General features: G+C 52.2%; 1 protein-coding gene across 1 annotated transcript in view; it reads left to right on the top strand.

Moving 5' to 3' along the window:
• The first annotated feature begins 6000 nt into the window (after window positions 1-6000).
• The window catches only part of TMEM8C (transmembrane protein 8C), a 7349-nt gene continuing 609 nt past the window's right edge, over window positions 6001-12740 (top strand). Inside the window, exons 1-4 of the mRNA XM_008938850.1 lie at window positions 6001-6174; window positions 8267-8381; window positions 10963-11111; window positions 12085-12201. Of these exons, the coding sequence (XP_008937098.1) occupies window positions 6040-6174; window positions 8267-8381; window positions 10963-11111; window positions 12085-12201 (516 nt within the window). The 5' untranslated portion in view covers window positions 6001-6039. The remainder of the gene's footprint in view (window positions 6175-8266; window positions 8382-10962; window positions 11112-12084; window positions 12202-12740) is intronic.

Raw genomic sequence — 12740 nt, 5'->3', positions numbered from 1 at the left:
CGCTTCCCATCTCCCAGGCTCTGCCATGGGCCTCAGAAACGCTCTGCAGATGTTATTTACTGCTCTTGGGCTTGGAGTCAGCTGAGACAAGATGCACCTGCACGGCCAGTCGGAGGCTTTCCCACCCAGGGCCGACGCTGAGGGCTCGGATTGGACTTTCCCAGGGAAATTTAGGATTTGGATGAGGGTCCCCGGGTCAGCCCTGCTCCCTGTATCCAGCACTTCATTGCATACTTGCACAAGGTGGGCTCCTACCCCACCAGCCACCCCAAGGGAATTGCAGCAGCCGCCCGCAGGCAGCTGCCAGTCTTTCCATCCCAAACCAGTGCCGTGCATAATTCAGAGTGCAAATAAAAGGAGCTCAGACACTCCCAAATAACCTCCTCCAGCCGGGGGAGAGTCACCGGCGACTGGCTGCTGGTTTGGCCCGAGAAGTGCCTGCAGAGGAAAGGAGTTTCCTTGGCTGAAAGGAGTTGAGCAAAGGGCTGGGCTGGGCACTGTCGCTGCTCAGCAGGAGCTGGGGCTGCTGGGCTGTGTGGGGGCACACTGTGCTTAGCAGCATCGGGCCCTCTCTCACCCAGGGAGGGGTGGGGTGACCCCGTTGCTGGGGCAGAGGGACCTCCACCCGTGACCAGGAGCAGACAGGGATGCTAAGCTTCATTCCAGGCACAAAATGTTGACCATCTTCCTGTGCTCCCCACTACAGGACACCTCTCCATCCTGACCCAATGCCCAGCCCTCAGCCCCTCCAGAGCTCACACCCAGCACCACCCAGCCCCCAGCAGGTCCCTGGGGCAGGCTCTCCATGAGCAATGTGCCATAGGACCTGCTCTTGGTGAAGCTGAGCCCAGCTGCAGGCTACAGCATTCCAACACTGCTTTTCCAACAAAATTAGCCCTTTTCTGGCCCAGCCCTTGTGCTGGCGTGGCAGATGCTATGGCTTTGTCATTGCCAGCCCCCTGAAATGCCTGCTCACATCCAGGAGAGCCAGGCTGGAGGAGGAGCAGGAGCATGGTCTGCAGTCTGTTGGCCCAGGAACCCCCCCAGCAGTTTCATCTTTGCTCAGGGATGAGAAGACTGATTTTCTTAAGACCATTTACAGAATTAACCCAGTTGTTCAACACTTCTGCACAGCTACAGGCGTTATTTCCACAGGAGCCTGGCACGGGCAGATTTAAGCCAGTCACAGAGTGGGTGAGGTCCCTGCATGGCTGAGACATTGCCAAGGGGATCAAAATGTGGCCAAGCTCCCCAAAAAGGCCCTGGCAGGCAGCCCTACCTTCTTCTCAAGAGCTGTGACTGTGACCAACCACTGGGTAACTAAAACAAGCAAAGGAGACCACGAAAAGCATCCTTTAGAGACAGTCCTGGTCCCTTGCAGAGTGACCTAGGGCAGAGTGTTGGGCAAGGCACTTCATCTCTCTGTGCCTCCGTGCGATGTGGAGAGCAGTGATTTACACCACGTTAGCATGTGGGTTTGATCCACAGAGATCTGCAAAATGTTGAGTCAAATTAAACAAGCCCAAGCCACCGAGCTGCTCTTACCACCAAATTCCTATTAAAAAATACCTCTGGGCAGTTTGAAAGCCACAAGCAACCACAATGACCCCAGGTACAGTCATGGCCATAGAGTTTTGACAGCTTTAAAAGTCACTTTTTTTCTCTGTAGATTTCTTTAAATTTAATTTTACCTGACCCTAAAGAGTACACAGCCCTGCAAGACCCTGGAAGAACTTCCAGACAAGTCATGCCTGGTTCAAAATTTAGCTGTGCATAGATTTAAAAAGAAAAGTACAAATCCTTTTCTTTTAATGGAATGAGTCTCGCATGGAAGTTGTGCAGTATTGTGCTGAGGGCCATCAGCTATGCAGCATTGCCAACCACAGGCATTCAAAACTCATGAGTCAGACTCCCCAAAACCCTAAGACTGGTTTCGTTCCCTTTCTAGATTTTGAGCCTTAAAGCATCACGACTTCAAGCTTTTCTGTTCCAAAAATGAGAATTTTGACCAACGAGGCAAGAGCTGAGACCCTCACATTGCCACTGGGCTCTAGGAGTTGTGCCTGTAAAAAAAAATGATTAAACAGCATGAAATGAGCAATAAACCACTGCACTGCTCCCCTGAATTTGGCAACAGGACAGCCACCCCAGGACACCTCGAAGGGTAGGAGAAATGGAAACCTGGTGACAAGAAAAGAGATGTCTTTACCATTAACAGTCACATTAATGGGCCACAGCAGCAGGGAGAAGGGTAGAGTGAAAAAAAGGAACACAGAAGAGGGGACACCTCTACTATATCCAGATGCTACAGCTCTCCCTTCTCCAGCTTGTGCCCACAGGCTGCTCCACGCCTGCACCAGGCTCCTTCAAGCCAGGAGGTTTCTTCACCAAATTCCCAAGGCAGAGCAGCAAAAAGACAAGAGATCTTTGCAAGCTGGAGGGTGTCATGCTCGGGGCTCCTTAGGGCTGACTGTGCTGCCCCAGAGCCACGGCTCTTGCTGAAACCTGGCAACCTCCAGCTCCTCACCTTCATCCCTAAGTCTGGAGGGCAGGAGTCAAAGTGTTGTGGAGATGAAAATAGGACTCTGAAGTAGTAGCAATGGTAAATAACTCTTTGCAGTGATGCTGAACTGGTTCAGCCATCCGTGTAGCTTGCTGATACCACAGCACTGCAAACTGCCAACCACTGCAGAAGCTGCAGCCTTGACTCCCCATTTTAGTGTCATTACCATTATTCCAAACCTGGCAGTAACGGGGGACACTGAGCAGGTTTCAGTTCTGAAGCCATCTATACCACAGACAGATGAAAGATCATCCTGTGCTTGTCCCAGGGAGAACATACCAGGACACAGCTTGAGTACTGGCTTCAGTCTGGAGCACCACAGCATAAGACAGACCTTGAGGTGCTCGAGTGGGTCCAGAGAAGGGCAACGAAGCTGGTGAGGGCTCTGGGGAACATGGCTCGTGAGGAGTGGCTGAGGGACCTGGAGCTGCTTAGCCTGGAGAAGAGGAATCTGAGGGGAGACCTCATTGCTCTCTACAGCTCCCTGAAAGGAGATTGGAGTGAGGTGGGGGTTGGTCTCTTCTCCCAAATAACCAGCTATAGGATGAAAGAAAATGGGCTGAAGTTGCACCAGGGGAGGTTTTGACTGGATATTAGGAAGAATTTCTTCCCTGCAAGAGTGCTGAGGCATTGGCCCTGGCTCTTCATGGAGGTGGTGGAGTCACTATCCCTGGAGGGGATCAAAAAACGTGTGGACGTGGCACTTGGGGACATGGTTTAATGGTCATGGTGGTGTTGGGCTTGATGATCTTGGAGGTCTTTTCCAACCTTAATGATTCTGTGGTTCCATACTCTCAATACTCTCAGCTGGCACAGATCCTCATCTTCTGTTCCAACACATACTACTTTCAAACTATCACCTTCGTATTAAAAATAAAACAAAGCTATCTATGTCTCTCTCCTTCCCTGCAAGGTCTGAGCTGAAAGGGTAGAAGTGCTTACAGAAAGGCATGGTTAATGTTACCCTGGAAGGATCCAGGTCGGCATACCAGAACCTGGTTTTGGCATGTGGGACCCAGTTTTCAGCCATATATATCACCATTGCTGCGTGCACTCTGCTCCACACACAAAATTAGCCCTGTGGAATGTAGATTTGAAATTCACTTTCCAGAAGTACTTAAATGCAGGAGCTAAAATTTGCTCCTTCTACATTTCCTACCTGTTTAGGAGAGAAGGAGCAAAGTCCTGGCCCTTTGTTATTTGGGCTCCATCCCAGGAAGGTCTGTCTAGCACTGCCGTTTGTTTGCAGCCTGAACAAAGACCTTTTAAGCAGCAGCTCCCGACAGGAGCTCACCACCTGCCTGCCCCTTGCCTTGCAGTTTACTTTGGGGTCTCTTTTTCAATAACAGCTGGAACACGTGTGCAAACTGGTGGGATTTTTTCCCTCTGTGCCTACGGCGTTGGCTCCAAACCAAACGCCAGCCCAGGGCATGCAGCTGGGAGAGAAAAAAAAAACCCAAACCCAACAACCTGTGGAATGTTTTCTTGCTCCTGAGAGCTCCAACACTTCCCTGCGTGGGGGAGCACTTGCCGTGGCTGGCTCTTGCTGCAGCTGACAGCCAATGGGGTTTCCTTTCCAGTGGACTCCAGTTAGAATTTGGGCAAAGGATGGGAGTGAGGAGGATGCATTTGACAACTGTTTGATCATATTTTTCAACCGGTGCCATTTGGCTTGTTGCACAACCACCACCCTCACGTGTCCTGGCACGTGGTGGCTTGTTACAGAACTGCCACCTCCTTGCAAGGGGTCCCACGAGCATGAGGAGGGCAGTTTTGCACCCAGCCATGGCAGTTTGCCCTCACCAACAGGTTTTGAGCTTTGTTTTCACCTCTCTGACACCAACCTCGTGGTCACAGAAGCAGGGTGGATGTGGTCTGCTTAGCCAGGAATCCAGAGTGGTTTGTACAACCAGTTAACCCCAACCCCACTCAAACCCCCCCAGAGACAAGTCCCACTGTGCAGCGCACAGCAACCCCAAAAACCTTCCTCAGTCCAATCAGCTCATGCAAGAATAGCACAGAATAACAGATACTTTTGAGGATATGGCACAGAAAAGGAGCAGGGTACTTTCGGGGCATGCTGGCACTCGGCTCCACTTCCCACTCAGGGCTGGATGCCTGGGGAGAAGCAGAGTATTTATGTGCTGGCTTGGAGGCATTCATTTTTATGGTAAGTAGGGACACCAGAGTTTTTCACTATTTATGGGTAGAGAGATAATTTTGCAGGGGTTTGTGGCAAAGTTTCTGGCTCGTCCAGGCAGGAGGGAGGCAGGAGATGTGGCGTGAGCTGCACGGAGGTTCCCCCCTGGGCATGTGGATGGCTCCTGCAGTACCAGCTAAAATCAGGAGCCCTCCACAGCTCATCCCTCCCGGGTCGATGCTCCAACGCTGCCGTGTCACTCTCACTCCTCCACTCCCCTTCCTAGACCCCTTTCCAACTTGGCTGCAGTGGTTTAAAAAGCATTTTTTTTTTTTCTCTCCACGCATGCCTGCCTCCTGACCAGACCCCATCCCTGGGGACAGGCGAGCCTGTCCATCGGCCTCAGAAATAGGCAGTGGCTCAGCTCACAGCTCGCAGCCTCCCCCCCAAACCTGCAGCCCCAAAGGCTGTTGCTCAAGCGTAGCGTTCCTGCTCCCCAGCCCAGGAACAGCTGTACCAAAAAGATGCCGAGAATCCCTGCGAGGCTCCAAGGAAAAGATATTAACCCAGGAGGGGAGCAGCAGTGATATAATAAAAAGTCATAATAAAAAGAGAGAAGCCACTGAGTGGATTAGCAGCCCAAACGCTGCTTGGCTTTTGGTCTCCTTTCCTCCAGCTTTTCTGCAGCACACAGTGATGTGCTCAAATTCCTCCACCCCAGGGATAGTCTGCTCCTGGATTTCAGACGCATCTCCTGGAGGTGTCCAGGCTGCCAAGCCTGAGGGCATGGCTGAGAAACTTCATTGCACTTAACTCCAGGGACGCATAGGCAGGAGATCCTGAGAGCTCCTGATGCCTGTGCCCAGCTAGAGCAGTGCCACCCGCTCTTCCATTCGAGAGCACAGGAGGATGCATAGGCAGGAGATCCTGAGAGCTCCTGATGCCTGTGCCCAGCTAGAGCAGTGCCACCCGCTCTGGGTCTGCCCTCACGGGGAAATAAAGGCAGATTTGGATAGATTTGGACACCTCCTTGGGGGGGGTATGGGGGGCACAGAGCATCTGCTGGCGGGAGCCGGCGGCTGGGCTCAGAGCAACTGCTGCCGGGAGCCGCCGGCTGCGCCAGGAATTTCGCTGCTGGGGAGGGACAGGAGCGAAGGGGGCAGCTGTGGTGGGGGCAGCAGCTGCTCCCTGCCCACAGCCCTTCCCTGCCCGCAGCCCTCCCGGCCACGCAGGGCATTTAAATTTTAAAGCACACGTGCTTGCCACGGCTGTTCTCTCCACTGTCCCCCTCCAGCTCACAGAGACTCTGTCCCCGGGAGCCGCCAGCCCAACATCCATGGGTTCGTTGGTGGCCAAGCTCCTTCTGCCCACCATCAGCACCTTGGTCTTCCTCCCCACCATCAGCATCGCGGCCAAGCGGCGTTTCCACATGGAAGCCATGGTTTACTTCTTCACCATGTTCTTCGTGGCGGTAAGATGTCCCCAAACCCCTCCTGCATGTTTCATCCCCCCCGTGTACCCCCCGCGTCGGGTCTCCATCAGGAAGAGTAGCTGGATCTCACCCCACAGCGGCGAGTGTGACCCCCAGAATATCTATTTTCAGTTATTTCCCACTGTGTGTGGTGCTGAGGAGCTGATTCTTCAGTTTAGGGTGTCCTACACAGATTTAATGGTGTTTTATGATTGTGAGGTTAAGGAGAGGGGCTGGGTGCAGAGACTTGCTTGAGTTGCAGTGTTTTGGAGATGGTTTTTCTCTTTGTTTTATAGCTGGTAAGTGGCCATGCTGAATTTGGGGTTTAAATTGTATCCAGAGTGTCTTTTGTCATTTTAGCCAAAAGCACGTAGTCGAATTATTGATTTTGCAACTAACTGGTGATGGGAGCAATGCTGGAGTCAAGGGACTTTCTGCACTGGGAAAGGAAAGGCTCAAATATGCTGCTGAGCTATCAAGAAAAATAATGATTAACCCTCCACCCTGGCAGAGCACTTTGAAAACATGTGTTTCACCAGGCTCAGAATTTCCCTGCCTTCCTCACATGGGAATAAGGAGTGGGGAAGGTCAGTTGTCTATACAAACATATAACAGAGATACAAACATATTGTGTTGCTGCTGTGTGCCTCTGTACACACAGGGGCTGAGCACCTAAAGCAGCATTCCCACTGGAAAAAACTGTCCTATTTAATCACCTGGCAACACTCTGCTAAAGGATATGGAGGCAACAGCCCAGCAACCCAACCAATATCACATTTACCCCTGCTCCCCACCCATCTTAAGGCATCTCATGAGGGTTGTCACATCCCTTCCACAGAAACAGAGAAACTGAGGCAGGGAGCAGAAAAAAGGACCCTCCTGGAGTGTAAAGCTCTTCCAGAGCAGCAGGGCTCTGAACCAGGCCAGTCTCTTACTCCTAAGGATCCACCACTGAAGGATGGGAAGGGATGGGGAAGGGAGGGAAGGGAAGAAAGGGAAGGAAGGCAGCTGCCAGCGGGGTTGGGGGGTAGGAAGGGCAGCAGCTGCTGCTGTTGCCTTTCTTGTAGCATCCCACTCCTCCTCCCCCTGAGAGCGTTGGAAGCATATGTCCATTGCAGACAAGTGCTGCGACGCCCGCCAGAAACACGCTCTTTGTCTTCCACCCTTTCTTCCCCCTGTCTCCAGACTCCCCAAACCCAACTCAAACAGAGAAAAGAATTACGGCCGTGGTGCAATCTCTTCTAGAAACTGCAGCGAGCCAAAGGACTTGCAGCAATTCCCATTATAAATAAGAGGAGCATCCCTGCTGGGCCGTGACAGCGAGGATTGCTCCGAGGGCGTCCTGCCAAGCAGCGGAGGGACTTCTTCAGCAACTGCAGAGCACGCTGGTGCTACCACTAGAAAACCTGCAGGGCTGAGGGCTGGGAGGGGAAGGCCAGCGCCAGGCAAGCACTGGGAGCATTCCTCTGATTGCAGTGGAAAATGTCTCTTGGCTTGCTTTGCATTTGTGCTGCATGACAATGGGGTTTTTACAAACAACCTCATCAATGAGCGGCCGGGCAGGAACCGGCGGCTTTTAAGGGAATGCACTAATGAGTGAATTCCTCAGTGTTCAGACTCTGGCCATACAAACCCTATTTAGGCTGGACAGTGACCTGGCATCCACACGCTTTTCATCAGAACACTCGTTTTGAATAGTTTTACAAGAGTCTTTCGCAATTAGAACCATAACCCCAGAGTCCTCCTTCTGCTGGAGAGGACATCCCTGCACCGCCCGCGGCTCGGCTCGAAGCAGCTTGGTCATCAGATTGCAAGTTCTGGCACAGATCAAGAGGCAGACTAGAGCTCATCCACAAATAATTTGTGCTAAGAGAGAAGAATGCTGATTCTTAGGCAATTTGAGTGGGGAACAGTGACATTATATCTCTAAACATATTCATTACTGCGTATCAGTGACCCTGGAGTATTTGAGACTGTTCTGTTCCCAGCTAGCCATGCAAAGACTGCTTGAAACCAGTTGATAAGACCATTTACCTTAATGGTCTGTGGGTGAGGAACTAGTTTTCTGATGTTTTTTTTTTTTTTTTAACAGATTTACCATGCATGTGATGGTCCTGGCTTCTCAGTGCTGTGCTTCATGCGCTATGATATCCTGGAGTACTTCAGCATCTATGGAACAGCTCTGTCCATCTGGGTGTCCCTGATGGGTAAGCACTGATCACCCCTGGTTCCTACCAAGCACCAGTGTTTGCAGGATCTGTCAGCATCACTGCTGGGATGGTTTGTGGGCACAGACCCCAGAAATGCTCTTGCCTTTGAGCTCCCGTCCGTAAGATTTAGCTCTGAGACTGTATTTTATGGAATTGAACCTGTGCTATGGTTTAATCCATTTCTAGATTATTAATGCCTTGGAAAGTCAATGCACTTGGTGAGGTCCAGACACTCATGAAAGCTGTCCTGAGTGGTGGCTGGGGAACTTTTGCTCTTGGAGATAAACAGAGCTCTGGCGCCAGGGCTTTGTGTTCTCTGGGTGTTCCTCTGCCTTCACCAGCTCTCATACATACCCTTACAACAGCTGAATTATCTGTTTCAAATTGGCACGTAACACATGCAGCCTTGTGCTTTAGTTCAAGGCAGGACACCACTATGAGATGACTTAGTTTCGAATCTCATATGTCAGGGAATCTCCCAGTTCACTTTCCCCATACTGAGCTTGTCCTGACCTGGGGGCATCAAGAAATGCAGAATCTGCCACCTCCCTTGGTAGCATGCAAATCAAAGTGGTTCAGTGAAAAAAAAATATATCTTCCCAGTTTACCAAAAGCCTAGTCTGGGCTGACGGGAAATGTTAGATCTGCTTAGAAAAAGCAGAAATATATTTCACTTCCTTTTTATTAAAAACCCTGACTCTTGCTCTGTTACTCAGTTTTCCTTTTCCCACAGTCGCTTCACTCTCTTTTTTTCCTCATTTTGTTCCTCATTTGCCACTGAAACCAGGTGTAATATAATTTTTTTTTTCAAGCACCACAGAACTAAAGCAGCACAAAACCCACGCCTATTGTTTTCCCATTTTGTCAACATGTTTTTTGGGAGGATGTGAGTCTTTCTGACAGGGGAAGGAGAGAGATGAGGGGACAGTCACTTTCCAATAGCAAAGGCTTTGCTCAGCAATTTCAGCCCATCTCTAGAAGCTGCACACCCAGTCACCACCCCAGCCAGCCAGAGCCCCCAGCCCTCCCAATGCTAAGCCAGGGTCATCCCGCTGATACACAGCCCCAGAGCACCCACAGGTCTTTCCTCTCTGCCCCTGGGGGCTCCAGGGATGGCTCCAGCTGGGATGGGGGAGTTCCTGCAGCCCCTGAGGCCAGCATGAGCTGTGGAGCATTGTCCCCTCTGCTGGGCAAAGATTCATCCCTCCTCCCTTCCCTGCCAAGCATCCCCCTTTGAGGGCATGCAATGGGATAAATTTCCCATGCAGAGAAAAATGAGTGGAGAAAATATTAACCTTAGAAAGAGCTCTGCTCCCCCAAAGTGTGAGTCCCAAGGTGGGCACTCCACTGCTCTCACTGCCTGGTTAGAAGAGGCAATGAGGCAAATCCTCCCTGAAGGGCATTTTCAGTCCACACCAGCAGTGTCAGGGTAGGTCAGAGCCGGCCCAGACACTTTGGCTCCTTGCAGCAAAATTCAGCTTGATTGCTTCATCACCACACTCAAAAACCTTGCAAGAAAAAAAAACCCAAATCCTGGACTACAACGTTTAAAATATGGACCCGCAGGGAAACAACAGAGATTAAAATGCGGACATTATTCCTTAGCCAAACTCCCTATAAAACCACGATCCAAGGACATGGAAGGTGTGGGGACTGCAGCCCAGGGAAGCCTCTTGCTGTGGCTTGTAAAGCCCGAGAGCACATGTGTGGACGCAGCCCCTCGGGCACGCTTCCCGGAATGCAAACCCAGGCCAGCCATAACACAGCTGTGTGAGCTGGAAGAGCCTGGAGCCTACTGGGATCCATAACTTTTATCAGTTATTACCCCATTCTGGGCTAAACAAAAGCCTCTAATAATTTACTCGCACTGGCGACTTCCAGCTTGCAAATCTCAGGCAGGTGCCGGCGGGGCCGGGCAGCCAGGGAGAGCCACCAGGCTGGGCAGGGCTGCAGGGGCAGGGTGAATCCAAGAGCTGATGGTGGGCTCACCTGCTGCAAGTGTCTTTGCGACTTCTGGGTCGAGGCAGGAAAGAGAAATACGGGTGGGAAATCTCCTGTAGCTTCCACGTGCAACACGGAATCGTCATGGAATGGTTTGGGCTGTGAGGGACCTTTTGAGGTCACCTTGTCCAACCCCCCTGCAGGGAGCAGGGACATCTGCAGCTAGAGCAGGGTGCTCAGAGCCCCGGCCAACCTCACCTGGGATGGTTCCAGGGATGGGGCAGCGACCACCTCTCTGGGCAACCTGGGCCAGGGGCTCATCAATGGCATTGTAAAAGATTTCTTCCTTCTATCTAGTCTAAATCTCCCTCTTTTAGTTTAAAACCATTACCCCTTGCGCTGTCCCAATATAAGACCCCTAAAATCAGCTCCTAGACCCACGCTCAGATGCCTTGGGATGGGTTTGCCCCTTTGTGCCTCAGTTTCCCCAACTGTGAGCTGTAAGAAGGTCAAACCAGCCCTGGATACAACGCCGAGGATCCTCAGAGCAGGCAGGACAGGTCCCAGTAAGTCTTTAGGGGCACGGCTGAGGAAGGGGGTGGGTGAGCTGATGCTCCCTGCGCTCGGTGCCACGCAGCCCTGGCAGAGTTTGACGAGCCCAAGAGATCGACCTTCATCATGTTTGGTGTCCTCACCATCGCCGTGAGGATCTACCACGACCGCTGGGGCTACGGCGTCTACTCAGGACCCATCGGGACGGCCGTCCTGCTCATCACTGTGAAATGGGTACGTGGGGAAGGGCCCTGCTGGGGGCTCACAGGGGGCTCGTGGCAGGGAAGGGGCTGGACCCCGCACGGAGGGCTCCAACCTGGGCCACTGGGTTCCTCCTGGAGGTCCTGCTCTCGCAGCACAGCTCGTCAGGGTGAGCAGGCAGCGCTTCTCCTCCAGGCTGAGCAGAGAGCAGGCAGACAGCAAGCAGCTTGTGTGATAAATGCCAGATTCGATCAGTCTGAGCCATCTACCACATCTCCTGTCCCTGCGTTTCTAATCAGAGGGAACGTATTTATGGAGTTTTTACGGCTACTCAGAGCCAGAGCTGGTGGAAGATGTGTGTAAAACACGGTGATAAAGTGGGAAGGAATCTGCCTGAAGTCTGCCTGAATCTGGCTGGGACAGTTGGGCACCGTGCTGCAGCCTGTGCCCCACTCACAGCAGGTGCTGTGGACCCAGGTGGGAGTGGGGTGGTGGAGTCACTGGCAGGAGAAGGCCAGGAGAAGGGTTCAGTGATGGGATAAAAACTGCAGGAAAATGCTGCTAAGCATCATGGAAATGCAGTGCTGCAAGTCCCAGCTACACACTGTTGCTAAGCCCCATCTACCTGCTCAGCCAGCAGCAAAAAGCAAGTGGTCACAGCAAGGAGGGGCTGGGGAAGGAGGTGACCAAGGCACTGAACCTCCCTGCATCTCCAGCCCACGGATGCTATGCTGGGATCTGCTCTGCCAGAGACTGGGTTTGAGAGGACACACGTTCCCTGAGCTGGGTTTGGGGATGAATCTTGAGAAAACAGCATTGTGACCAGGAAGGAAGCAGGAGGGCCCACTGCAGCACATGGGCAGAGGTGCTTCCCATGTGCAGATGGACTCCACAACCTGGGGGAGCCGGTCTGGGGACTTTGTGTTGTGTTATTTCATGGGATCTTCTGAATGCAGCAAGCTAAATGCAGGTGAATACACTTGATGTGCTCTCCCTTTCCTTCCAGCTACAAAAGATGAAAGAGAAGAAAGGGCTCTACCCAGACAAGAGTGTCTACACCCAACAGATTGGTCCTGGCTTCTGTTTCGGGGCGTTAGCACTGATGCTGAGGTTCTTCTTTGAGGTACCTGTTTGCACATTCCACCACCTTGTCCTTACAAGGTGTAAAGGACATTACCAAGTTAGGAGACCTCCCTGTTTGAATTGCTGGGCTGCAGCCTGCCTTGGACAGAACCCAGCTCAGGGGTGTGGCTCCAGGATTGGTGTGTTGGGGTCTGGCAGCAGGGATGAGGGTCCCACCTGGGTTGTCCCTGTTCCCTGGCCTGCTAACTGCAGTGTGGGCAGGGACTGATGTGACAGCGAGTGACATGCAGGGTGATGCTCACTCTTTTCCCCCCATTAAGTTTGTTGTAAGGACACAGACCATGCTTTCTTCAGTCAGACGTGGTCCTCAGAATGCTTTGGTCATATCCAAGCAGGGTTTTTGGAAACCGGGCGTGGGTGACTTAAGGACACCTCCCTGAGCCACGGCCAGATCCAAAGCTGTCTCACGTCAAAGAAAAGACTCCCAGGGGCACTCAATCTCTTGTCTATGACCTTCTGCTCTCGCTGCTGGCCAGTCCTCCTGTCCTGCACAAGAGGGTCTGTCTGTCCCCCCCAGGG

The sequence above is a fragment of the Merops nubicus genome, unplaced genomic scaffold (assembly GCF_000691845.1).
Source record: "Merops nubicus isolate BGI_N331 unplaced genomic scaffold, ASM69184v1 scaffold25394, whole genome shotgun sequence".
NCBI classification, from domain to species: domain Eukaryota; kingdom Metazoa; phylum Chordata; class Aves; order Coraciiformes; family Meropidae; genus Merops; species Merops nubicus.
This window is presented reverse-complemented; position numbering and strand designations above follow the sequence as displayed.